We start from the raw sequence: 27848 nt of genomic DNA, 5'->3' as shown, positions 1-27848 counted from the left end.
CCTAGAGGCTCTACTCTCAGTACATCGTTGTTTGTAACCGAGAACACAACACAGACACCGGAAAATAACAAAATCGGAAACTAACAACCGGCAGAGCCCGGCAAGACGTACGTTAAGTTGACTCCCAACGAACGGTGATCATGGGATCCCATGATGCATTGCGTCCGCGTAGTAACCCGGTCCCCTTGGCCATGACCTCTGGCATTTCGTATGTGCAATGCCAGAATCTCAAGTACAATGTCATAATCATGGGCTGGCTGAGTGTGATCTTCTCGAGCGTCTTCCTCTTTAGCTCGGTTCTGACCATGCATCTGCAGCCGGACATTGAGCTGCTGTTCGCACAATGGCCCTTCAATCTGGTCCCAGTGTCGGAGCAGCAGTTAACGATCAAGTGTAAGTTGTACAGAGTTTATCCTTGAACTGATTGATGGATGATCGACCCTTGTCACACACAGTGTTGGATATCTTTAGCTCCTTGGCGTACGGGCTGTCGTTGATCAACATGGGCGCCAGTATGCTGCTGCTCATTGGTATCGCCCGGGTAAATGATTGCATCTCTTTGAACTTAATAATATCTTTATAAAATATCCCTTCGAAAGGACTCAAGTGGCTTAATGTATCCCTGGTTGATCTGTCATGGCGTTAGCTTTGGCTTTGCTCTATATTTGGGTGTTTTCTATGTGACCGCAGGCTTGTTTATTGACCTTTCTACATTTTTAATGTGTCTCTTGGTGTTTACACTTGTTTTGGGTGAGTCACAAGAATATATTTTCATTATTCCCTATCAATTATTAAACCTCCTTCAAATAGTAATTTACTACAAGATCTATCACGAGGTTTTCACCCTATTCCGTGTAATGGAGCAGCAGTTGAAGGACAGGGCTTTGGGCGGAGTAGGAGGAAGTGTCTTCTACCAGGATGCCGAGGGTGCATGGCCTGCAGCTGGGATTCCCTATCAGCAGCTCTATCTGCCGCGTCTGCCACTCAAACAATAACTAACTAGCAACATCCTCTGCACAGAGAAGACCAAGTAACTGCAGAAATTGATGGCTTCATAAATTTTTCAAGACGTTTGTTTTGGTTAATAAACGTTCTTCGACGTGTTTTTCTAACTTCATTTCAACATTTTTCATATAATTTATTTACACACGAAATATGTAGTTCATAAATAGTTTTTAAAATTACATAACAGCGCGTATGACTAAGTAAATTAGACCGTAATTATCAGTTATAATTAATTTAATTTAGGATAATTAGTACTCCTTTCTTTTCTTGCAATAATATCGCACACGTGCACGTCTTGCAGACGCACACAGCCAATCCTAAACTCTAAATTGTACTGCGCTAATTGTTCAATTACAATTATTTATATATATATATATATAGATGTCTCTGGTTGGTTGTAACCATAAATTAAATCGGCGCTGAGTTCCGAATCAGAAGCAGAATGAAGTGAGTTATGTACAAAACAATCTGTGGCCCACTTAGCAGGCAGGTGCGAATGCTGATGGATGAGAATAAATAAGCCATTCCGTAACGATCCTGTCCCTGTTCCTTGCCTAAATGTTCATCGTCAGTCCAACGACGTAGGACACCCAGTCGACGGTCTTGCTAACACTGTGATAGATTCCAGGCTGACCCCGAGAGGCACAAGAGTAGCCGGCAGAAACCACACCTGAAAAGGATTGATAGGGGATTTATTATAATTTGTATTGATTTAGAAAGTTTCCTCATTAGTAAATCTTACCTATCAAGTACCAGCGACCATTCTTATCATGCATCAGTGGACCTCCCGAATCCCCTTGGCACGAGTCCTTGCCTCCATTGCGATATCCTGCGCACAGCATCTCCTGGTAGATCACCACATTGATGCCGTTCTGCCGATGCCAACGTTCACAGATCCTGTTCTCAATCACCGGCACATCCACAGCCTGCAGTGTCTTGGGACGCAGCCTTGAGCCAGGATTCAAAGCTCCCCAACCAGCCGCCCAGCCAAACTTGCCCAGAAAGTCCTCGTTCTTCTCCGGCAAACAGATGGGAGCTGCAGTTAAATATTAAGAGAATTAATAATTTAATAATTATTCCAAAAGGAAAACCCACCTATATGTGGCATGAAGTGCACAGTACGTTCCAGCGTCAGCACTGAGATGTCAAAGCGATCTGCCTGCGGCGTAAACTTGAAGTAAGGATGCACATCGATCCGGCGGACACCAAAGGTATAAGCGGGCAACGGCTCCACGGCCGAGTTGATAACATAGTCACCCAAGGTGACATGCACCTGGCGGGGAGTGGCCCTAGCCACACAGTGACCAGCGGTGACCACATGGCGACGCGAGATCAACGAGCCACCGCACCTAGAGAAAAACATAATTAAGTTAATCAAGAAGATCCCTCTAACCCCACAAGGAGGCACTCACCTGGAGGAACCAATCCGGATGTAGGCCTGCCAAGGGAAGGAACCAAACCCGGCATCATCGCCACCCACTATGCGGCGCTGGGCAGTCTGCTTGGCCAGCGAAATGCCGCAGCCTGTAAGAAGCATCAAAAGAAACCGAATTAGTCTTGGATACATCCCACTGGACACTGGCCACTTGGCTTCTGGGGGGGGGCGGAAGGAAAAGGAGGTTTCTCTGGGTTTGGTTTGGATTAGTGAAGCATTAACAACGGGTTGACCACACAAAGCAAGCGATTAGGCAAACAAGCAGCCGCTGCCGGGTTGGAGCTCAGCTTTCTAGTCTCTGGTCTCGGGTTTTCGTCTCGGTCTAGTTTGGGATTTTTGGGATGGGATTTTTGGGGTCAGAGTCGAAGTTGGAGTTGGAGTTGGAGTTTCGAGGGGTCTTTGGCGGGTCCAGTCGTCCATCGTGTTGGACATGGAGCATAATGCCGTTAAGCTATGTGTAATATATGGCTTAATTATCATTAGCGTGCTGTGGTAATTAACATGCTCATGCCGGGCAATTAAACCTAAATATACAAATATATATATATACATATATATATTTCTCCTTTCTTTCCAGTCTTGCCTCCTTTGCGGCTGGTTTAGTAGCGTGTGTTACAGGCATCCATACACATCTCTCTCTCTCACAGTCCCAGTCCCAGTCTATATATCCAAATAGTTGGCTTAATTAGGCACTGAAAACTACCCAAGAGTGTAACAATAACAAAAAATGCGAATTACGAGTGCATAGCTACATAACATAACAACCAACTATCAAAAATACAAAACGAACTACAAACTATACGTAAATTGTTAGAGAAGGTGGCATGCAAATTATTTCTCAACTATTTTGTTGAACGATTTTTATTTTTTACTTATAAATATTTGTATAATTTTTTTTTCGGTTTAGTGTGCACGTGCTTGGAGTTGTTTGTTGGTTGTTTGGAATTTTTGTAATTTTGTAATTTTGTAATTTGTATTTGGCTTGCATTCGAAATTCGAACTGAGGCTGCCACACACACTCACTGGGTTCATTGTTGACCGGTCCAAAGTTCTTTTGCGGCAGATCGGTTAGATCTACGGCATTGCCGATGAAGTCCGAGCTGCCCAGATTGGCCGACTTGGCCGTGCGATGGCAACAGCCTCGCAGGAGTCCGTCGCAGGTGCCCTGAATGAGGCCGCCGGAGAGCCAGCAGCCCAGAAAGAACTCGCAGGTGCCGCCGCGATGCTGGCACTCCGTGTCCGTTGTGATGTCGACTGTCGGAATGGTTTTGGGTGGAGTTTGAAACGAGTTGCAATCTGGGTGGGGGTGGGTGGGGATTCTGGGTGTGTGTATGTTTTGTGGTGTGGCTATCGAGGATTATCGTTCTGCGTTCTGGTTTCTGGGGGGGTGGGGTTACATGGCCTAGTGCAAGCAGTGTCCCAGCAGCTGACTGTAGCCCCTTCCTAAGCCCTACCAAAATGCGGGGACCAAGGGTTCGGGTGCGAATAGATCGAAGGATCTGAGGCACTTACCTTTCTCCTTGAACGTACTGGCCGACTGTGGACTGCTGGTGGCCTCCGAGGCGCTATCCAAATCCTGCAGGCTATAGTCATTGCGCACATCCTGCACAGCGGATAGCTCATTAATGCCAAAGTTCTGGTCTCTATTTAGGGGAATTATATTATAATATATTAATTTAATCAATAAGTTAAACACTCACCTGAAAGCTATATTATCGCTGAAGTAAACTCCATTGCCGGAGGGTCCACTGCCTCCTGCTGGGCCACTGGGTCCAGTGGTGCCCACATTGTCATTGGCGGGAAAGACCACTCGTGGACTACGCGATGACTTGTATGGATAGTAACGACTCTTCCTCGATCCCTGATACTCGCCGGGGGCCACATACTCCTGGAAGTTCTTCTGTGGTCCAAACTGACGAATAGGAGCCGGTGGCCCTGTCCGGAATTCCGTATCTCCAAAGTAGAATCCCCGCTGAGGCCTCTGCTGAGGCAAAGCGGTAATTGGTCCATTAATATCACCAAACTTGGTCACATCGTCGCGATAGATCTTGAGGCCATGGGGCTTGGTATTGCTAACCAAGCCGGGAAACTCAAAGCTGGAAGATGAGGCCGAATCCGTGTCAAAGTACAACTGACGAGTGTGCCGCGTCTCATGCTGCTCGTATTGCGTGGGTGGTGGAATTGCTGCCGCATCCTCGCTGTAAGGCTGCGGCTCATAGCCACCACCGCTTCCGGCCTCCCCGAAGATGGGATTATCCTCGCGATAGGCCTGCGGATGGAAAGGACTGGCCGGTTTCAGGCTGTAACTGGGAAACTGGAAGCCCACCCGGCGACTGGTGTTCTCCGGCGGCTCTGCATACTCCAACTTATCCGTGGAGCTGGCCGAGGCCAGGAGATCACTACGCTCCGTGCGCTCTGGATCGAGTTCTAGTTCAAGAGGTTGCTGCTCTGGACTTCCCTGGGTGGCCAGTTCGGCGGCAAACTCATGAGCCACCGCTGCCACACCATCGGCAGGTGGTCCCAGAGCCGACAAAGTGGCATTCCTGCTAGGACGTAGCTGCAGGAGAGCTCCTGAACCGCCAGAGGCATCTCCTCCCGCTTGAAGCGGTATATACATGTAGTTGCGCCTCCTTCCTTGCCGCGTGACATTCTCCGGCAGCGTGGGCACCAGTTGCTTGGGCACCGTGATCAGCTCACTCTGGGGCAGTTCCACCGAGGGAGCTGGTATGATCTCCACATTGGCTGAAGAGTCCGAGCGACGCTGGGCTCCTCCATTCATTTGCCGGGCAGTGCGATAGGAACCAAAGGATTGGAAAACTGTGCCATCGCTACGCTGACGCACATCCTTGAAGCTAATGTCATCCTGCTGACTGAAGCTCTGATAGGGAGCATACAGGTTCCGGGCAGTGGCGGGCGTGGTGTAGGGTGAGGAGGAGGTGGCCGCCGCCGCTGCCGTTTGCCAGGGCAGCAACTGGTGACCCGTCAGCAGAGCAGCTGTCGTTAGTGTGGTGGGTGTGGCGCTGGAGGAGGCGCTGGCACTGGCTGCAGAGCAATAGGCGAGCAGATTAATGGCCCACGTGAGTTGGCTCCATCTCCAGGTGTTGCGTGTGCTGGCCACTAACATCTTACATCGAGCAGGATGAGCGGCGCGTGAGTGAGTGGCGTTTTGGTCGGTGGTAATGACACTGGCTCTGGCTCCAATTAAGGTGCAGCCGCTCCACTTCCTGCTTGGCGCCGCCTGAACTTGAACGATGGCCGCCCAAGCCGCTGAGCCGCTGAACTGCTTCGCTTTTCCTACGCTCCGCTGAGCTTGGATACTGAAAAGTGGATACCGAATGCTGTCAGCTGCGTGCCGCGTTCATTGATCTCTCCCCACTGCTGGTTTTTGGCCTGGTCTCGGCTTGGTCTTGGCCTGGGTCTGGGTACGGGTACGGGTACGGGGACTGGTCTTTGGTTCGTCGGTGTTTGGGGATTTTCCGGCGCAATTGAGCTTGATTTGCAGTGCCTGCCGCCGATGGCTCGTGTGGCGGGTTTCGTTTGGATCGGATTGGATCGGTTTGGATTGGATTGGATAGGATCGGACCGGGTGCGGCGCCGGGATGGGATTGGATTGGAACTTGGGTGACGGACGCAAGCTGCTGCTGCTGCTGCTTCAAGCTGCTGCTGGTCCAGCGGTTATTGGACTGTGTGCGCTGCTCCAATGGCAATTATGGCAATTGCTGTTGACGCTTTAACAGCCACGAACCACGTTCCACGTTTCAAGCGATTTCATGTGCTCGCATGTTGCACTGCATCGCGACTCTGGCCACGAATTACTTCCTTAATTGCCTGCAACAGATATAAACAGATACATTATTTTCCTGTGTGTGGAGAAACCCGTTTTCGGCTAATTCAAGTGTCGGGTTTGTGTGGGAGTGAAGCTCATAAATGTATTGCCCAAATGGACAGCCGTAATCTCCGCTTTGCGCATTAAATTCCCATTAATACCGCCGCAAATTAATTTAAAATCATCAATTTAAGCGAAAAACCCGTCGCAAACTTGCAACTGCAACACGCGTTTCCTCGGTCACAAGCTTTATTTTTATATATTTTGTTGTAGTTTTTTTGGGAAACCTGTCGCCGCGATAAAAGCATCTGGGAAAACTGGAAAAACCGTCATCATGCCGCCGCTGTTTTTATTTAATTTCCCTTTTTACTTTTTTCCTGCGCATTTTGTTGCTTTTGTTTGCCTTGTTTTTACATTTTACGTTTAACGATAGAAGGAAATGAATGAATGTGTTGAAAATGCAAAAGCAAATAGGAGGTGTTGTTCAGTACCCTAACTTGACCCCTAAGGCATATGGGTTTCATGAGAAAGTTCTTTATTTTTAAAGAGTATTTTTAAAACTTAAAGCTCATACTCTTAATTATATGAATTATACATTATACATCTCATTAACTAGACATCCTAATAGTACTTTTCCTGACCCAAATAATGTTTTCTTTCTTAATAAAAAACGTTTACTTAATTTATAGCAACTTAAGCAGGTGGAATTCAGTATTAACCTCATAAAAAAGCTTGTAACTTGGTATTTTAAGATATAATAGTCGATTTTTATCTGTTTTTTTATCTAAATCTATTTCCCTTTATTAATATTTCTTTAAGTCAAACTTAATCATTAAAAGTACACTGAAAGTTGTCTATTATATGAGCTTATAAACATATATAATCCTTTCGAAATGTGGAAATTTATTTAAATGTAAAGCTTTAAATGGCCAAGCCATTCCCCTGGCTCAATCCACTCTAAAGTTATTGCCTTAAAAAAAAGCTTTTAATTAGCACATCAACGTTTAATTGATTAATTAGGAAAGTATGTCTTGCAAAATGATGAATATTAACACGAATGCTTAAAAAAGAGTCAATGAAAATTGGCAAATACAACTTAGATAAGAGTCTATAAATGATTTTCAAGGAATTTCAGAAGGCTAAAAAATTTAATTAAATTTAATTTGAGGCAAAGAAAAGTGCCTTCTTTAGTCGACCTGGCTCAGAACCCGCAAAAAGCCAAAGTATCTGCTGAATGCCTGGTCAGCCGAGCAGCAAAAACAATTGCCTGGAAAGTAAGAGTTTTGCTTTTTTTGTAAGCTTTTTTCTTCGCTGTTTTTTTGTTTTTGTTTTTTTTTTTCGCTCTGCTCGGTAGCGTTGCAGCCGGCTTCGTCGTCTTTTCACTTTCATTTCGAGTTCAAGCACCAGCGGAGCAGCTGCTTTTGCGATTTTTGTTGCAAGTTGCAAGTACGCCGCTCCGTCGATCGCTTCCTTTAACTGCTTGCCTCAAACTTGACATTTTGAACTTGATTTTTGTTTTGGCAATGCAATCAGGGGGAACTAGGAAGTGGCAGAGAAGCGCTGCTCTGAGGAGGCTCTGCTGGAGGCTGTGGAAACGTGACTCGGCGCTTCGACAGCTTTTGCATAATAGTTAACACATTTTGCAAACACTTTATGTATAGATGGTTTTTGGTTATGAAATATTGTGTGTTTTTTTTTTATTATTTTTTTTGGCGAACCAACTGGTTTTGCCAGCTGGCAAAATAATATATATATTTATTTTGGTTGTTTTTCTTTTTATCTTTTCCTTTCCACGCAACGTGATGCAACTGACGCTGGCCAAGACTCAATTTACATGGAGTCCGGCCGGGCTAATCCGGGATCGGACATGGATCGGGTTACATAAGCCTGCACTCTGCTGACAGCTGCCCCATCATCATCATCATCATCATCATCGTCATTGTCATCATTAGCAGCAGCTGCATTATCATCATCACCATCATTGGGCAACTGCAACAATGCGTCTGCGTGCCACTACCATTTCGAAACGGCCTTGAGTGAAGGACGCCGGAAACTGGCTTTCGGCCATTTCTCTTTCATTCACTCTCCACGCCATGCATAATTTACAATCGTATTTGTTGCTCTGCCTGCTTTCAGTTTATTTGTTTTAATTAACAATACTCTGCTTGGGACTTATCTTCTCTCTTGTTTTGTTCAGTCTTTTTGTTTTATATATATTACACTTTTCTTGGTTTTATTTTTTGGGCGGAATGGAGGAACGAAACCCTTTCATCCGTTCCCGCCCGCAACTTGATTGCTTTTGTTTCAGTTTTGCGCTGGCAGTGAAAGTTTTTTGTTTTTCTGCCACAAAAAAACAATGCGTCGTTCATTCCATTTCGTTTCGTTTTCATTTCGCTGCAAACAAGCGATTTTTGTTGCTTTTCAGCTCGTAATTGAGATAAATGCATTTTAAATGCACCACCGCAGCTGCATAGCTGCATTCAGCATCATCAACTGGCAACTGGTTGCAGTTGCAGTTGCATTTGGCATTTTCCATTGCGTATGCAGATGGGAGATGCTGCTTTTCGGGTACTCGATTATGCGTCACAAAATGTGGAAAACTTTTACCCCCATCTCTGGCCACGCATAATTCAGGCAAATGAATTCTCCTCAAAGACAATGGCAAATAGCCTGCAAGAGCAGCATCATCAGTTGAAGTTGAAGCTGAAGTTGAAGTTGAAACTGAAGACACATCCAACAATGGCTTAGCCAAAAGTTGTCATTTTCGTTGCGGCTTGATGAGTTGCGCATTAAATAAATGCGACACAAGCTGCTGCAGCTCCTCCTCCGGCTCTAGGAAATTTTTATGCATTTTGTTGAATGCTTAAATTATGGAGGAGGCAAACAGCCGCTTGGTTAATAAATTAAGTAAACCATAAGAGAAGAAATCTCTTTCATCTTGCGGCTGGGAAATGTAAAAACCCCCAATAACAATGCTCTTGGAACAATTGTTAACAAATGTGTCTTCTTTGATGTTTCACAAAATAAAAAGAAATTAACAAGCATATCAATGGATCTTGAAGACAAAAATAACAAAAGGCTTTACGCTTAATCACAAAGTTCAAAGGTTTCTTCTTTATTATATTACACGAAAAGAAATCGTGTTTATTATTGCTCAATAGATTATTAATATAAATCAAAGATGATTTTTATCTTTGAAAATCCCATTATATCCTTTTATTTTCACCTCAAAACGATCGTAAACATCTCTTGTTAATTTTCCAACTTTTCCCTGGTTAACCGTGGCATTTTCCCATTTATTTAGGCAGGGGCAATCAAAAGACAATCACCACCACAAAAAGCAGCCACAAAATTGATGGCCCCTCCTCGCCTTTATAGTCGACTCCCACTCCCAGTTTCCACAGCGATTTGGTGGCTGTCTTCTTGCCCAGAGTTGGAATTAAAATAGATTTGCTCAATTATTTTGAATTGCTACCATTTGCAATTACGGATTGTTTGCACAAGCCGAAAGGTTAAAGCCATTTGACTTTCCCACCACCACGAGTAGAGCCACCCATCCCCCCAAGTGGGTCAAACAGCTGCGCTCGTCTTTGTGGCCTGTCCATAGCCAAATTAAGTGGAAATTGGTGTCATGCCATTGGCACATTTTACCCGGCCCCAAAAACAGAGACACCAAACATATTGTGTTGGGTAAGGTAAGTGCCGTTGTAAAACACCAGCCAAGAGCATTTCATAATCAATCGCTGGCCGAAAGATGGCACCTGTGACGTCTCCACACGCACACTACTATACTGTGTGTTAATTAGTATTCAATACGCAAGGCTGCTGCGCAATTGTTACGAATGTGTTAAGTCAGACGAGTGTTAAGAAGCAGCCAGTAGCAACAGTAGCCATAAAACCGATATAGAGAGAGAGGGAGAGAGGATTGCATGCAAATCGTATATAGCGGTGATGATTATGCAATTAGCGCCACTCACGATCTGGGCAGGAGCATATATAAAACACATGAGGGGCAATAATTAATCAATAAATAGTGTAAACTAGTGTTGGCTTTTTCTGACTCCAGATTAGATAAGCGCCATAAACTCACGGCGATCCTCTTGCTAATGACTCGTGGCGTGCTGTAAGAGTTTACGTAGCAAAACGAAAGACTCAGGCAACAACATTCAATTTTTAAGACAGATCACGCTCAGTATGCTAGTGCAATTACCTTCCTAAAGACCACATGGCGTATGAGTAATATTTGGTAGCTGCCGATTAATATTACTCATACGCCATGTATGCGCTTTAAAACCCTAATATATAAGAGAAGCTCAATAAACTTTTCGGGAAACTCAAGCTAATGACTCGTTGACTATCAAAGAGAAATTGGGGAAATACCCTACCAAAAACAAAAGGTCGATAAACAAAAGACTCAGGCAACGAACTCGACTTGGGCAAAAGACTCAGGCGCCAAAAAGAGGTGAAGCTCAGCCAAATGCTATACCAATAATTAGCTGACCCATAGCCAGTAGCCGCAGTCACCTCCCCCGCCCCGCCCACAGCGCCCAATTAACAACAACAAGCTGATAAACAAACAAACCGAATGCATAATCAATTGGACTCGAAAATGAAAAGAGGGGAAAACAAAAAATAAGAGGAACGAAAGAAATTGAGAAATCATTTGCATAAAGCCAGCAACAATTTTCGAGTGCTTCGATTGGCTTACATAAGACGGAGGCTGCTGCACAAGAGAAAGAAATATATATTTACATAAAGCATTAACGAAAAGAAAATAAAAGCAAGGCAAATGGAGCCAAGAAATCCATTGCCATGGTCACAATTTGGCGGAACTTGTTTTTCAACCATCACACTGTTGTCTTGGTCTTGGCTCGCATATATTTCGAATTTTATTACACGATGAAAATAAAGGGCCTCAGCCCCAAAAACCCAAAATCCCCCGTCGGTGTTGAACCGGACTTGAGGTGCTACCAAAAATTAAGTAATTTACGTCAAGCAGCTGCTGGAAAGAAAGTTCTCAGTCACAACAAAAATGTATATAAATATATATATAGTATATATTTGCCATCTATATATAACATGCTCCAGAGAGCAGACGCCAAGCAATACGAGTTTCTCCGCTTATGCAATAAGCCAGCCCTAAATTGAAAAAGCAAAATAAAATAAAACCACTTCAGGAAAACGAAAGAAGAAAAAAAAAAGTAAAGAGATGTTACCAAAAAAGAAAAATAAAGAGACAGCTTCGGCGTCGGCGTTGCTGATAATGAAGTTCATGTCATACACTATATACATATATATATGTATATACATGTGTATATTTATTGTGAAGTCAACACACACAAGACATCGACGGAGCCATAAAAACGTTGCCAAATAATTTGTGGCCCAAGCTGCAGTTAACCAAATTGAGGCTAAGACGCCGAGGCGATGCGGCTTCCCCCCCGCTTCTCCTCTTTTTGGCTTTTGACTCATTTCCCATTTCGTTTGCCCTTCTTTTACGCACTTTGTGTCTCAGTATTTATGTTTTCCGGTTCGTTGTGTCTTTCCTTTTTGCATTTCGTTTGCTTTTATTTGCTTTATTGGCGACTTGACATGGTTTCTTCTTTTGTTTTTAGCTCTTTTTTTTTAAAGACAACCTATTTATTATTCCAAGTCTGTGTCGGTTATGTAATAATTATCAAGTCGTTAATGTGGAAACACATTGAATAATCGCAGCCCCAAGTTTAGCATGGTTTCATTTGGGCCAACAAATTATTGGGTCACAATTGGATGACTTTTGAAGTTCAACGAAAGTGTTAAAAAAAAATGGAAGAACTACTAAACTTGTTTTTTAATACCTATGCAGGGTATTATAGTATTAGTCGGAAGCTTGTAACATAGTGAAGAAGTCATTTCCCACCCTATAAATCATATATATTATTGATCAGCATCAACAGCTGAGTCGATCTAGCCATGTTCGGCCAAAATTTATTTTTTTTTTAAATTTTCAATATTTTAAAATATCAAATTTAGTATGCAGATTTATTAACCTAATAAATACCAAGATTGGAAAGCTTTCCGAATTGAAATTAATGCTTTTTTGGCTTAGTTATGAGTTTTTTAAATTTTGATTTGGCGAAAAAGTTGTCAAATAAAAACATCGATAAATATTGATTCAAAGAATGCCAAAATTTAAGCTTAGTTATAATCAATTTCCTAATGTTAGTTCCCATTCTTGTTATTTATTATTAGAACTTTATTTTTGTCGAGAAAACGAAACTAAGATTGAAAGATTTTGTATTTAAATTAATTTTTTTTTAAATATATTTCACACTTTGAAAAGGCTATAAAAAATTAATCCTTATACATTTAAAATCAATGAGTTTTCTTAATTCTTAATTTTCTTATTGTTAGCAAAAACCTCTTAAAATACTGGTAGAGTTATATATATGTAATATATTTTCTTTTAATTTCATGACACCTGTGCTACATGTTTCCAACTCCAATTAATATATAAACACCTCCGCCGTTATTCTTGCCAAATCGAAATACTGGATTGACTTCTCTCACAGGTGTTATTCCTAAATATAATTTGTAGAAACCACTTCAAGTCTTGGCTGCTAACGGGATCAGGCTCGACATATCGCCTGCGGTGGATTATGTGTTCAGGTATTTTGCAAGCATTTAACTGCGAATACTTTCCACATTTTGCAAGAGACCACGCCATGAGGTTTGCGTTTTATGCATTTGCAGAGCAAATGTATATACATATATATCATGCATATAACAAACATATGGCGAGATTTATTAGATAATGGCGCTTTACTTTTGCACCATTACTAACTATGGAGTTTCTTTTTCTTTTTTTTCTGCGGTTCGTGAACGGTGCGATGTGCGAATGTTGCAATGTTCAAATGATTTAATCGACGCTGCTGCTGGCAACGCATCGATAGATGTCGATGATTATGGCGCTTAATTAGAAAACATAATATCTCACCTCTTTACAGCTGTGTGTGTGTGTGTGTGCTGTGGAAATCCGTTGAGAATTAATCCAATTTGATTTGTTTATCTGTTTGTTTTGGATTTATGTTGTTTTGTTGTTGTTGTTGTTGTTGAACACAAATACTGGAGAGAGAAAGAAACGGTATTAGGATCCCGATTACAAATTGCTTGCAATTTATGTGGCTGTTTTCATTGCACTTTTCTTTATTGTTTCGCCGTGTTTTGTTTTCGTTTTTCTTATTGCGAGAGAGTAGTAATAACAAAAACATGAAATGCTTTGATTTTTTTTCTTTTTTCTTAGCTGCTGGCTGGATCGGATTGGATCGGATCGGAGCGGCGTACAAGCAGAAATATTGTTCAAAGTCCCAAAGACTCGACTCCAATTGCAAAATCAAATCACTTTCACTGTCAGGAGCAGATCGGTGGGCGGCACCAGAGGCGGGAAAGGGGGAGATTTTCTTTAGCTTGCAGTTGCACAAGGCCGCTGCTGCTGGCTCCCTCCTTCTCTCTCACTCACACTAGCTGTAATTGGCGCTATGTTTAGCCCCAAGTCCTGGCCGCTTTACCGTTATCTTAATCCTTGTGCGCACACTCACACTGTTCGCGATCACGAGTCCGCCTAACTGCACTATTACGAGCGCGAGCCGAAGTCGTAGCCGAAGCCGGAGCCGAAGTTGAGCTTAACGATGCGCGAACACGACCTTTTCGAGCGGACTGCCGAAGAAGTCTGAACGCTCTGCTCTGCGCAGCCGCAAAGCCTGGCCTGAGTGCGAGCTTTTTTCCTCCGCTAACTGCGCAGTCGCAGCGCCGCCTGCGAAGCAGCGCTTCAAAGAGGAACTGGCAAAATCAGCTGTCTGGCTCCATCGATTAGGCAACAACAATAAATGTACAGAGACAAGCGTAAATAATACGAAACAGTGGGGAAGGGGGGAGGCTGCTGTACTGTAACAGTAACAGCCACCGCATTGTACAAATAATACAAATTATTGCCTAATGCCGTGGCAGACGAACATACACCGAAAAAATGCGATATTAATAATATTTAGTCAAATGATTAAGCCTAATCGAAACTAATGGTATAATTGCAGGGTAAAATAGCATAAAAACTAATCGGCAATCGTGTAATTTTGAGGATTGTATTTAAAGAGGATTAAGGAAAATTAAAATCGAATTCAAATCCTATGCCAAGCTCAAATTAGACTATTAACCATTAGTTTACTTGTATATGGTTATGATATAATTAGCATTTATAATTTCCACTTCCTAGTCTCTTTATATAGGATTAAATAAACCTTAAAACCTGTAATTTAATAAATTTTCTTTCAGCGTAATCCCACTTATCAGCCTCCCTTTTGTTGGCTGCAATTATGATATAAACTAGTGAGGCATCATTGGCCGCCATGGTCAATAGTAAGCACCATCGTTTTATATCACTTTGCCGGCCCAAAAATATAAAAAAAAAAAACATGACAGCCGCCAATTAAACATTTTCAGTTCATATTTTCCCCAATGCCGAAGCCAAGAAAAACAGAACCCGCAATTCACGAGAGCTCCTCGCGCAACATTTAATGCCTTTTGACAGACTGTGACAGCCTGTGACTTCGCAGTGACTCGGCTGTGACAGCTAATTGCAGTTGATTTGATTGAAATGTACATACAGACTTGTCCGTCAGCGTGTGCGCCATGTCCGACTGACACCAACAGTTACCAGGTAAACCAAATTAAGTTTCAGCCATAACACAAGGGTGTGCCCTCAAGTCCATGGTCGGATATAGAAGCTAATGGGATTTTTGAGAACCATGAAAATGTTACAGAAATGAAATATATGTCCATATCTGGATTTATGAAAAACAAGAAAGGAAATTAACTTCCAAAAGCCGAAGTTTATATACACTTGCAGTTTTTCAATTGAATTTTTGGATAGTATCAAAGATCAATCACAAACTAAGCTTAAAATATTTACATTCTTTGAATTAATATGTGACAATTTTGTCTACAAATCAAATCTTAAGAAACTCAAAACTCAGTCAAAAAAGATTTAATTTCAATTCGGAAACCTTTCCTATCCTAGTTTTTATCAGGTTAACAGAACTGCATACTTAATTTAACATTTAAAAAGATTCAAATTTTTGTCAATTTTTGATCATTTTAAATTTAAATCATTTTGTAACCCCTTATAAAATTTTAAAAATTTTGGAAAAAATAGATTTCCGCCGGACATAGCCAGATCGATTAGGCTGTTAATGCTGATCAATAATATGTATGGTTTATAGGGTCGGAAATGACTCCTTAACTGTATTACATGCTTCTGACTAAAATTATAATTCTCTGCAAGGGTATAAAAAGCGTTAAAGAATTTGATATAAAATTATTTATAAGCCACGTGAAACCCTCTTATATTGTTGTTATATAATAATATGGATTACTTTTTAAATATAAAAATCAAGTTATTTTTTAAAGATTTTAATAAATTATTAATATAATGATGATGTGTATCAAGTGACTAAGTGATGTGCAAATAGGTATTGAATATATTCCTTAATATTCATTCCAATAAAATCATATCAGCTAAACCTAAAATATTTTAAAGTACTCTTCAAAAAGTCCTTGCTCTGTATGTCTAAGTAAAATTTATTTTATAAAGTAAAGTAAAATAATATATACATTTAAGACAAATTTGGATTTAATTTACCTTAAACTTAAGCATAAATTTAGCTCAATAAACTAAAACTTGACCATTGTATATTTTAACAAAGTTTTTTGTGCGACGAATAAAGTTCAAAACACTCAATACTCCACAGATTTCTAATAGCTTTATCTGATGCCTTATTTAGTGGTTTTTAGGTAATTCCATATCTCGTGTTGATAGACCTTCTGCAGCATCCCACAATTACCGGCCAGAGAGTTCAATAGCTGAAGCCTAACATCTCACTTACGGGTCTGAATAGCTCCGTCTGTTATCTTTGTTTTTTTTCCGGCCACTCGAGCGTTCATGCCCGGTACAGTGAATACCTAATACTTAACAATTCAACGTCAAGGCTGGAATACGATTGGGGAAGCCTTGATCTTAAAACAGGGTGGTACGGATACACGGATAGTTCGGGTTTTACCAGCAGTCACATCTGCGACGGATGATGGTATGGTGTCGACTTTTGTGTCGCCAGTTGGAGTGGCCTTTGGGCAAACCACGAGATCACAGCATCCGCTGTCGCTGCCGCTTTCAGATAGATGATTCATCCGGCATCGGCTTTTTTTGCGGATTTCTTCTTCTTACTCGAACTTTTGATTGCTGCTGCCCCCTTGCTGTTGCTATTTAGCGGAGCTAAAAGTCCATTTTGCTCTCTATTCGCACACGAATCGAAAGTGAAAGGAGCAGCAGCAGCAGCGGCAGCATTTCTTCATCTGTATCTGCAGTTGCTGCCATGTAGCAACTACACAGGAAGAAAAAACTAAGCTTCAAGGTAAAGAAATATATTTAAATAATATAGAGATTGATTTAGACCTAACTTGAAATGTGAAACAGCTTAAATATTTAAAACAAAAGGTTGATGAGCTCTATAAAATCATACCTATAAGTTTAAGCTTAGATCCAAAACCTTTATGCTATAAACTCATTAATGAAATATAATAAATTTAGTCAAAAAAACTTAAGAACCTATAGATTTATTCTAGATTTCTAATCAATATCAAAACATTGTCTAAATATTATAAATATGTAGTAAAATAGTATTTTTAAGCCTATATTTTGTAAAGTATCTCAACTATTGTGGCTGTGCATTGCGGCTGCGGGGCATGGGCATCGGCAATGGCATTGGGATTGGGATTGGGTTGAAGCTGGAGCTCAGAGCTGGGAGTTGGAAGTTGGGGGCTTGGGACTGGGATTGAGATTGGTGCGGGTGCTGCTCCAGCTCGAGCGAATCAACTCCAACGCCAGCTGCTGGCGGATGCTTGCGACAGTTGGAAAGTGTTTGCCGCATTGCTTTTGCTTTTGCCACTTTGTGCGTTTTTTCGTTTTATTTTTTTGTGGCCAGGGCAAATATTTGCATACACTGCTGCTGGCAAACTGGCAAACTGGCAACTGGCAACCGCAAAGTCGAGTAGCAATTGCTCTTAATTTCGCATGGCACAATTTCCAAAGGGGCAACTGGCCTGTCCACAATTATGAATATTCATTAATCGATGACAGGCAGTTCGGCTTTGGAGTTTTCAGTTTTGAGTTTGGAATGCGCCAACTCGATTTCTCTCCATGTCTCTAACAACTGAAGCATCGCAAAAAGGCAGGCAACTGCAATGAGGAAGTCAATGCATTTCGCTTTTCCACACACCTTCAGCTCGACAGCTCACCAGCTCCAGCTTGGAGCTGCAACGGCAGGCGGCGAAAATCGATAATTGAAAAAAAATATTTGCTACTCGCGGCATTAGCATATATTTGCCCCCCTCCTCAGGAGGCAGCAAAGACAGGGTATTGCGGGGCGTATCCGCGGTGGGTATGTGCGGTGTGTGTGCCGAGAGCACACCCTGTGTGCCACATACAGGAAAATATTCGCAAACGAGTATCGGCAGCGGCCATGCCATCATCACTTTCACCCAGAGGTGATATAATGGACGCAGCCGCAGCCCAGCGAGCCCCCGGACTGCGTCACCAAAGTCCACAAATGCCTCCTCTTCCTGGGACATTAATGGGATATGAACTCAGTATAAAAAGGGGAATCCCAGGTCTTCTGTCAATAGTTTCTATAACTTTTATCATGAAATAAGCTATAAAAAGTATCTTTCTTTACTACATTCCTTAGTCTTTCCTATATTGCAACTTCCACCTTAATTTTCTTATTGTTTCTCCCTTACAGTACACGTTTTGTGGTTTTTCCCCAACTCGTGATCCATTTTAGCACCCCCAATTCCAAAAATTCAAGTCCAAGAACCGCCGGTATCCGACTTATCTAAACTGTTTCTTTTGTTTATGCGAACTTAGCACCAGCACACGATCGTTGCTAACGATTATTGATAACACCTCCTAATTCGATTAGCAAAGCTTGACAAATTGCCAATATTTAGTTAACCAATTAGCAGATCTCAGTTCATTTGCGATAAATAATCAAATGCCAGAACAGAACGGTCTGGAGTAAATGCAGCTAATATGCCAGCAGTCATGAGAAGGGGAAATAAAAAACAAATGCGACCCCAAAGACGCGTGGCTAGGATATTAAAAACTTTCCATTCCTTTGCCTCGAAAACAGATGTGAACTGTCAGCCATAATATATATCATGGCTTTATGTGTATGGGTTGTAGGGTCTGTGCCACGAGCCAAACTTGATCCCAAAATTCGCAGCAATTAGTGAGGGGATCTGTAAAAAAAACCACCCAGAGCACTAATAATTAACAATAAACAATTAAACGAAACTGGAATACTCTGAAACTTTGCAAAATATTTGTTAGAATTAGTTAACAAACAACAGACAAAATTAAACGAAACTTGTTTAAAGAATAATAAAAAATAAGAGTACACTCTAAGCCAGTTAATTTAAAAAACTAATGAAAATCAAACAAAAATTTGGAACAAATAAATAAATTAATATGTTAATGTATTTTTCCATTGAATAAATATTTTTATAATATATTCCATAATATATAAATAGGTTTTAAAACAATATAATTTGAACAAAAGTTATCTTAAGCTTCCAAGAAAGAATTGAAATTATACATAAGTTTCTGTTCAAATACAATGACCTATTGTTACACTTTTATACTTCCCCCCAAGTTGCATAATAATACCCTTTCCGAAGAGCAGTCAAATTATTAGGCCCCATAAATCCCATAAATCAATTTCAGTTGCGGCTGTCGAAAAGGTGGAAGAGGAAGCCAAAGATGCTCCAGGTGTAGAGGTGGAGATGCCTCCTCCTCGATTGGTAGATTACCGAATGCCATCTGGAAATATATGGCGTTATGAGTGCCCGTTTAGATCTTTTTGTCTGTCTACTGTTTTTTCCTTTTCTCTTGATTTTTTTCTTTTTGCTAATTACACAATTGTCTCCTCTTTTCTTCATTTTCCTCGGCCTGCCCAGAGACACATTTTCGTGTCATGTGCGGGAAGGCAGTCTCGGCTTGGCTTATACAACATGGCTGGAATTTTGAGCTTGGCGGCGGGAGCATGCGTAACCCAGCGGAGGGTGTTGCTTTTCCCTCTGCCCCAAGAGTTTTCCCTTTGAAATATGACAAGAGATATGACAGAGAGACTATGGCTTTTTCTTGCAAGCGCTGCGCTTGCTGAGCAGGCTAAGAGGCACCATAAAAGTTAAGTGCAAGAAATTATGTTGAGTAAATGTAATTGCCTGAAAGAGATGGCCCTCGATTTGGTATGTAAGTAGATATATGCACAATGATATATGCAAAGACATGTGGAAATGCGTTTAATTTGCACATTAGTGCGTGGGAGAGATTTGGGGGGCAAATTACGCATGCATTTCGTAAGCAAAGTATACACAGAGAGAAATAGATCATAATAATAATAATAATAAGTAAGTAATAGATAAGAAAAATATACACAGGGAGAAATAGATCATAATAATAATAATAATAAGTAAGTAATAAATAATAAATTCGAAAATTTAAATGAGAGTTTTTTTTATGATTTCTAATTCAAATAAAATTCTGGGAAACCAAAGTAAAGAAAGTGTTCGTTGTTTTTTATTATTTATTAGACTTACTAAAATACTATTGGGGAGAAATACCTCTTAAAGTCCTTTAATAATATCATAAGTATACTAAATTATTAGTGCAAACTTTTTACAAGTAAAAAATCATACAAATAGTTGAGAAATCGTTAAGTACACTTATTTTCTTACAGTCCAAACCCTTATGTGCCAATGAGCGACCTAGAAAATGGCTATTTTTTATGCTGCTGCTGACATGACAGTGCAAGACATTTCATAAGGCTCAGCAAACCGAAATTGGCAATAAAATTGGCCCGCTTAGAGTCGCAATCGTGAAGCAAATAACCGTTTCTGGCATCGGGCCAGGAAATTGACTTTTGGCCTATTAAAATACAATTTGAAAACGGGCAACACAGATCTCTGCTGCTGCTGTTGCTGCTGAATTGACTTTCATTGCTGACGACGACTTTGAAGAGATTTTTTTTATAAACTGACAGATTTCCTTATTGCAGCAGCCGCTCACTTCAATAGCTGATCGATCAATCGATCGATCGGTTAGTCAGTTGGTTTTTCAGTTAGCCAGAGCTAATGCCTCCACTTAACGGCAAGTAGATTGGAAAATTAATCCCAACGGAGGCCAAACGGAACCCATCTGTCTCCGGAAAACTTAAAGTGCAATCAGGCCGCTCAAGTGGCACAAGCCAAAAATACACACGGAGATGGCCAAAAAAGATGAAAATAAAACATTAAATACAAATACAAAATATTCATTAAAAAAGAAGTAAAAAAGTAAAACGAAAATGAAAGTAAAATTAATTTTTTTGGTTTCAAGAGGCACCCGCAGTGGGCTTCAACGGCTTCGTTCGCTTCTTGGTGAAGTTTTTTTGGCAATTTTTTTTTTTGGCGATGATGTCAACATAATTTCTCCACCTACACAGCGGGCCATCCGGAGGCAGGGAGTCACCTCGCCACGGCTCTTTCTTTCTTTCTTTCGCTCCGAAAGTCTGACCCGCTGCGTGATTGCGATTGTGGAGTTTAATTTAAGGCGAGCACGCGCTTATGTAAGATGCGACCCCGCATCTGTTCGGGGTTCGTGCCTTGAGTCTTTTGTTTTTCGCGTCATTCGCCACGCCAGGAAGCCACCGCGAACTGCAAACTGAGAGGTGCCCCTCATTTCCATGATAAATACTCTCTTGCATTCTGAACAATATTCGGCGTGCGATGCGGATAATGATCCCAAAGAGAGATGCAGCCAAATGGTGATTATCATGGTATTATCATGGCAGTCGCTCCGAAGAAGGGTTAAGCCGCCAGCAGGGCGTCCGTCGTCCATCGGTGCGTATACATAATGCTCACTGGCATTCGCATTTGTTGCTGTAACATTTTATTGCTTTTTATTCGACGGAGCTGCCATCATCACAGTGCGCGTCATAATATACATAATTTCTTAATTGCTCGGGGTCAGCTCGCAGATGGATGGAGTGATGCTCGCAATGGTTGGTTATGGCTGATTGCTTCTGCTGTTTTTTATACTTTTCATTTTTTCCCTCTTCTCTCACTTATTTTGAGTGTTTCTTTTTTGGGGCGCCACGCTGCGGCAGCTGGCTTAAGAGTCGGCATGAGGTTTCGTCAAATAATCATAATCAATCAAAAACATCTCTTAAAGGTGGTAGGAAAGCAGTAACGATTGCAACTTGAGAAGGCAGAAATTTTAATTATAGAATTTAGTGACGAAATATTTTTAAAATTAGGAAGATTATAATTTTATTCAGAAGCTTGTGAAGAAATTATTTCCGAACCTATAAATCGTATATATTATTGATTAGCATCAACAATCGAATCGATCTAGCAATGTCGGATGAAAAAATAATTTTTCAAATTTTTTTCAAAATTTCAAATTTTTATAAGGGGTTACATCGTTAAAATTTTCATAATTTGACAAAAATTAAATGTTTTAAATTAAAAAACTCAGTATACAGATTTTTTAACCACATAACTAATTTTTGGCTAAGTTAGAATATTTGAAAAACTGTGATTTGAACAATAAATAAGCATACCTTAATATAGATTTAATATACCTAAGATACACATATTTTAGGGTTTCTTGTAGCTTTACAAACTTATTATATTGTATATGATACTTATATTTCCTTTTTTTATAAAGAAGAAGATTTCAGACGGTTTTTAAGCCTACAAATTATTATATAAAACTCTTTCTGGGCACTCTTATTGAGTTTCGTTACTACTTTGTTGTCAAGGAAATTCCCTCAACTTTTGGTCATATGTATATTGAAAATTGAAAATTGATTTAAAATCCCTGAGACTTTCGTCTTATTGTTAACAAATAGAATTTATATTTATATTTAATAAATAATCTGAGAAATCTTAGATCCAATTTCTTATTTTCCTGGATCCTCCTAGCATTGTTTCCCTAAGGAAGAGAAAGGTCTTCTCCTTTATCCTGCAGTTATTCAAAGAAATCTTTATATATTAATATTAATTCAAGTCTTATATGGTTTTATCTTAGTTTATAAACATTCCTAGAACAAACATTCCCAAACATTCCCATCAAGCTCTTAAACCAATTAGTCTATCAAGAGCCCAATAATTATGCCATTTTCTTTGACCCCCGTCGATTTCACCAATTCTTCTGCAACAGATCCTCCTTATAAGCTCACCATAAACGATCTATTGTCTTTCCCCTCTTTGTATATATCTGAACTTGACAATGGTCGCACGTAACAAAACCATTTCGGGAAGATTATTTCTGCCCTGCTATTCCCAGACCCCGCAATATGCTAAACCTCTCTGATTCCGCCTTATTGTGCTGGGACTTAAGCTGAATTTCGTTTGTATTTACTCGTTCGCTAAACGTTAAAATATTTTTGCCTCGAACGTGCCTGATGAATATGTAAACAAGGCGAAAAAAAAGCCAACAAATATTCGCATATAACACTCGTAGTGCTCGTATATGGGCCTTACTTTTTGGGTTAATGTTAATGCGAATGCATCTGCGGATGGGCAATTTAAAAAAGTTCACCAAATTGTCTGACATCGACATGCAAATTTCATTTAACTTGTTTTCCCTTTGCGGTTTCCGTTTATTTTCTCCATCCGCCATCGCCATGCCCATATCTGCATATATAGTATACATATATGTATATATGTTTGTAGTTTACTATATATATGTCCATATATCTATGCATAATTTGAACACTTAAGTCTTCATACTCTCGCGGAAAGGGTGGTGCTAATTTTGGCGAGAGACTTGCAAAATTATAGTGGGAAGATGCTTTCATTTGGCAGTTTTTGTATTAATAAAAGTTAGTTTTTTTGGTATTAACATTTATTAAATTGATGTCCTCATAACAGACAGGCTTTTAAATTTAAACTGAGACTCAAGTTTAGGGATTATTTTCATGGGGAATGGGATTATATTAAGTATATAAATAATATAAGAGGAAATACTTTTTAGAAGAACCTAAACCAATTTAAACTTTTTTAATCAAAGCCTTAGCTTTGACTCAAAAACCATTGTATGTTCAATTAGTTATGCATTTATAAAACATATTGCTTTATAAACCAAGATAAATATTTGTTCAACTTCTTTATTTACAAAACAATACAAAAACACCCTATATAAAACTGAAAATTATAATTTAAGTAGATTAAAATTTCAACTAAATGTATAATTTCTTATACTTAAAGATTTCTACGTTTACTTACAACTTTTCCTTGAATTTCTTAGGGCATTGTAGGTGTCGACTGTCCGTTCTGGTTGGCTTTTGGTAACTGCTTGCATAAAAGCCAAAAAAATACCTGGCTGAAAGCGTGGGTGCCTTTCACTCAGCCCGAGCTCAGCGCGAACTCTGGACGGTCGGCGTGCCATGTCAAAGTTGGACTCGAGACGAATGTGCAGTGAGTTTTGTGGCTTTTGCTTCTGCTGCAGCTTGGGCATCAGCTTCAGCTGCAGCTTCAACTTCAGCTGGAAATGATTCAATTTCACGGCCATTCATTCCGCTGCGAGTGCTCGGCCACCGCAATTTGGCGCAATTAGCAGCACGCAGACTTGCAGCTTGCAACCGAGAGTCCGTCTGGCGGGCTGCACACGCCCCCACTGGAAAGCGAAAAAAAAGGAAATCCCAAATGGGGGAAATGCACTCGTCCGGCTAAATGAGCAACGCCCGCTGACCAGAAGTGGGAGTGGGAATGGGAGTGGAAAGAGGAGGCGTTCCGTCGACCTTGCCGCCAAGATTGCTCCACAAATCGTTCGGTGGGCCTTGTCTTGGCTTGGCTGATCATTAGCCAAGCCACATGGACATGAGCACGGCCAGAATCGGTGACCTTTCATCGAGAGCCATCGAGCAACTGAAGCGTGGCGCCTGTGACGTGGACACAACTGCAAAATAGATCGGCATCTTGTCTGGCGAGTGGCACTAAGTCGGATGTGGATGTGGCCACCGGCCTGTGGATGCAATCAAGCGGTGAAGGCGGTGCGCTTCGATGGACCTCAAACCGGAGGACAGTTTCATGTTGCGACACTTCCACCTGCTGCTGTTGTTGTTGTTGCCAACTTGGAGTCTTTGCAACGCGGTCATTTGTGGTCAAGCGAAAAGAAAAACCAAAGGGAAAAAGGCAATAAGTCACAGCGGCCCACAGCCGGAACATATATTTTCCAGTTGGCTGACAGCCCAAGTTGCAAAATTCTCAGAACCAATTAGCAAGCAAGGAAATTATAAGCTAATTTCTATTGCTTAATAATTACCTAAATACTTAGACTTTCATTGAAATTCAAATTTAAATTAAGTTTTCTCTCGCGCCTAAAAGTGACCACATGTTATCTCTCTCTAATGCAAGCTTTTTATTACACTAACAAAAGCTTACAAACTGCTGTGAGTGCAAGCGGGATGGCTTAAGTATATAGACAACTGGTTCGAACTAAGGAACCAGTTGGAGAAAGTGTTGTAAAACGTGTTTTAATCAATCCGTTAAAATTTTCAAATTTCTAAAAATAATGAAATGTATAAATTTCTTTTTGTATTTATCTTGAATAGAATGATTTATTAGTATATAATTGTGAAACCTTTAATTTAAAGCTGCCCTTTATGCTGGCTTCCTGGCTTTGAAGAAGTTGTTAAACAATCTCTGTAAATAAACATAAATTTAAAACAGTAATTAAAGAGAAAATGAAATTCCTTAAACATTATGAATAGCTAAATTAGGGTTCAACTTGTATGATTATAATAATACGTTACCTCCATTATATAAAACCATTTTAATATGCCTTTAATTTCTTAAAAATACATAAAATAACTACAATTAAAACTCACTTTTCTTGGTATTCGTCCAGCCAATTTTGGAATTAGCATCCTTATTATACTTCTTAAGCCAATCCAGCACAGGTTGATAGTACTCCAGCAGGGCCAGACTACTGAGACCCGTATTATTGGGCAGTATCTTGCCCACAACCTCTTTCCAGGGCTTCTTAGAGCCCAAAGACATCATGGATCTTGTTGGAAACAATATGTTAATAGTATAAGTAATATTATAGAGAGAAAAACTTACTTCAGATCATTTCCTACAGCAAAGCTGCCATAGAAATCGCAATTGTGCAGCGGCCCGCGGCTGAGACTCTTCTTGCAGAACTGCCGATAGAACTGATAGCCCAGAATTTCGGAAATAAATTTCCTAAAAAAAGCAATACAATTCTAATTAATCAATTTATGTTTCCTATAATTTTACTTACTGTGTCTGGAAACTCTGATCAATGTTCACGTAGAACTTGTAGGGGAAATCAATGGCACCTTCTGCTCGATCTGAAGGGGGCTCAATGCCTGCATGTTGCTCCAACAGCCTCCAATAGTGTCTGTTTACAGTGTCCATGTCCACCGTGTCATTGAGTAAATCATGCATTACCTTGGTGTGCACATAGTATTGCGGTATGCTGAGTATAGTATGGATTGCCTGCAGAAGGAACTTTATAATAATAAAGTCTTTACAAGGATCAAGTAAATATTTTTACCATACGGAAGAGACGATTCATCAGAGCCTGATCGCTGAGCACACCCTTGGCCGAGAGACGACCCGTGAGATGGGATGGAGCAGAGGCGGACAGGACCACGGCCTCACCCACGGCAAACTCCAGGTTGTAGGCCTTAAAGTAATAAGAAGGCAAATGTCTTTTCTGAAGGGCATAGTAGACACGGGCCATGTGGCTGTGGTACTGCATCAGCTTCCGGAAGCTGACCTTCTCGCAGTACATGAGATAAACGTGAGGGGTGAGATCAAAAATCGAAGGCCTGCAGTCATCATTGGGCCTGTCCTCGTTCGGTTCCTTCAGTTGATTCCGATGAAAGTCCACGGACAACGGCTCAAAGCCCAGTGAGGTGTAGAAACTCTCCGATTCGTTGACCATTGCCTTGGCACTTAAATGATTCACAAACTGATCAAACTCCGGCAACTGGGCCCTCGGATAGTACTGCTCCAGAATGCTGCCACCCGCCCAGGCCTGCTCCAGGACCTGTTGGAACAAATGATCCGGAATGGGTCCATTTGGATCCACCACATCACCACCGTACTTCTGATGCAACTCGCGACGGACAAAGGCATGCAGCTCCTGGTAGGCGGGTCTAAGCTCCGCCATGGCTTGCTCCATCTGCTGGAGCATCTCCTGGCTATCAGAACGATACCACAGCCGGTGAACTGGCACCTCCAGGATCTTGGCTGCCCGCTGGTAGGACTGGACAATGGTATAGAAATTGACCGAGGCCCACAACTGATTCTTCTCACGCCACGCCTCCCAGTAGTACTTCAGCTCGTCGGCATCCCGGCTGCTCTGGACGATCTTCTGGATGTCGGGATAATAGGCCAATGGACTATCATCCTGATCGGGCATATTGACTCCACCCAAATACGGCTCAATGTCCTTGTCCGTGGCCAGGGTCTGCAGGGCAGCCAAATTCACTTGCACCGACGAGAAGTAGTCATCGCCCAGGACAAACAAGTCGCCCACACTGCGTAGCTCCTGCAGGGCATGCTTCGTCTCCGGATCCCGTATCCTGTCCAGATCGAATCCTCCAGCCTGCCTGGAGATGCTTACCAGCTCCTCGGCAATGCGCTTGACATTATTCAGCTTGGAGAAGAGAGCATCGAAGTCATCTTCGTTGTTTGCCGAATACGTTTCGGCGACAATCTCATTGTAGAATCTATAGTAACGATCGCTCGACTGATTCACAAATGTCTTGGCCTCCAGGTCAAGATTGGCAGCCGCAGTGGTGCACTGAGATAAGGAGGGAAGAATATATATTTAAAATAGAATTTGGGTTGAAAAAGAGGTTAATTTTAAGAGAAATATTTAAGTGAGAGGTTAGCGAAGAATATAATGCAGAGCTTAATGAAGCAGTTTTTCCTCCACATTACTATTAAGATAAAGGTTTTAAACTCTTTAAATATTTAAGTAAACTTAACTAAATATATAGTTCTAGTAGAGTATACTTTATCTGAGATATTAAATCATTAATATTAGTTGATTTTAAGGTAAAGAACTGTGATTTTGGAAGACATATCAAAACAAAACATTTGAAAAGAAATATAGCATCTCAAACAGTAATAAAAGTTTAATATTAAATAATCTCAATTATAATTAAATAATCTCTATTATTATTTAATAATCTGTATAATATAATCTCTAGAATGCTTACGCCAATGCCTGCTATCAGCAACAGCGTCAGCAGCAGGCTCATCTTTCAGGAATCGAATTTGGATTAGATTTTGATTCGGATTCGGATTTACTTTCGCTCTCGACACCGGATCTTCGCAGACTGAACTGGGCTTTGCCCAGGGAGCTGGCATTTAAAGCTTCCCCCGGGTGATAAGCCATGTGCGTAATCTCTATGGGAGATTCATGCCCGGAGGTCGAGCGAACCGCCACAATTGAGCACAGAAAGTAAC

General features: G+C 41.0%; 3 protein-coding genes across 5 annotated transcripts; 1 reads left to right on the top strand and 2 right to left on the bottom strand.

Annotated features, from left to right (window-relative positions):
* Positions 1-3: 3 nt before the first annotated feature.
* Positions 4-1117, top strand: LOC110188994 (uncharacterized). Its single transcript, XM_020958946.2, has 4 exons — positions 4-393; positions 456-541; positions 600-750; positions 811-1117. Exons 1-4 carry the CDS (start codon positions 141-143, stop codon positions 993-995), a joined length of 675 nt encoding a protein of 224 aa, XP_020814605.2. The 5' UTR covers positions 4-140; the 3' UTR covers positions 996-1117.
* LOC110188989 (uncharacterized) lies at positions 1114-13977 on the bottom strand. Of its 3 annotated transcripts, XM_020958938.2 has the most exons (9): positions 13844-13977; positions 13243-13370; positions 4141-6268; positions 3953-4083; positions 3464-3694; positions 2418-2529; positions 2101-2354; positions 1748-2041; positions 1114-1675 (listed from the first exon to the last, which is right to left on the bottom strand). In XM_020958938.2, exons 3-9 carry the CDS (start codon positions 5562-5564, stop codon positions 1560-1562), a joined length of 2562 nt encoding a protein of 853 aa, XP_020814597.2. In that variant the 5' UTR covers positions 5565-6268; positions 13243-13370; positions 13844-13977; the 3' UTR covers positions 1114-1559. The 3 variants fall into 3 exon arrangements, with proteins under 3 accessions (XP_020814597.2, XP_086684304.1, XP_086684305.1); XM_086828178.1 differs by lacking the exon at positions 3464-3694; XM_086828179.1 differs by lacking the exon at positions 3464-3694 and having other exon boundaries at positions 13814-13976.
* Positions 13978-24926: 10949 nt separating this feature from the next.
* On the bottom strand, positions 24927-27823 carry Ance-4 (M2 family metallopeptidase Ance-4). Its single transcript, XM_020958934.2, has 6 exons — positions 27599-27823; positions 25921-27177; positions 25645-25862; positions 25464-25586; positions 25229-25407; positions 24927-25043 (listed from the first exon to the last, which is right to left on the bottom strand). Exons 1-6 carry the CDS (start codon positions 27638-27640, stop codon positions 25033-25035), a joined length of 1830 nt encoding a protein of 609 aa, XP_020814593.2. The 5' UTR covers positions 27641-27823; the 3' UTR covers positions 24927-25032.
* Positions 27824-27848: the final 25 nt, after the last annotated feature.

The sequence above is a fragment of the Drosophila serrata genome, unplaced genomic scaffold, assembly GCF_035046125.1.
Source record: "Drosophila serrata isolate PLE 108 unplaced genomic scaffold, ASM3504612v1 contig_184, whole genome shotgun sequence".
Lineage (NCBI taxonomy): Eukaryota > Metazoa > Arthropoda > Insecta > Diptera > Drosophilidae > Drosophila > Drosophila serrata.
The sequence above is the reverse complement of the archived record's forward strand: the minus strand, read 5'-3'. Positions and strand labels throughout refer to the sequence as shown.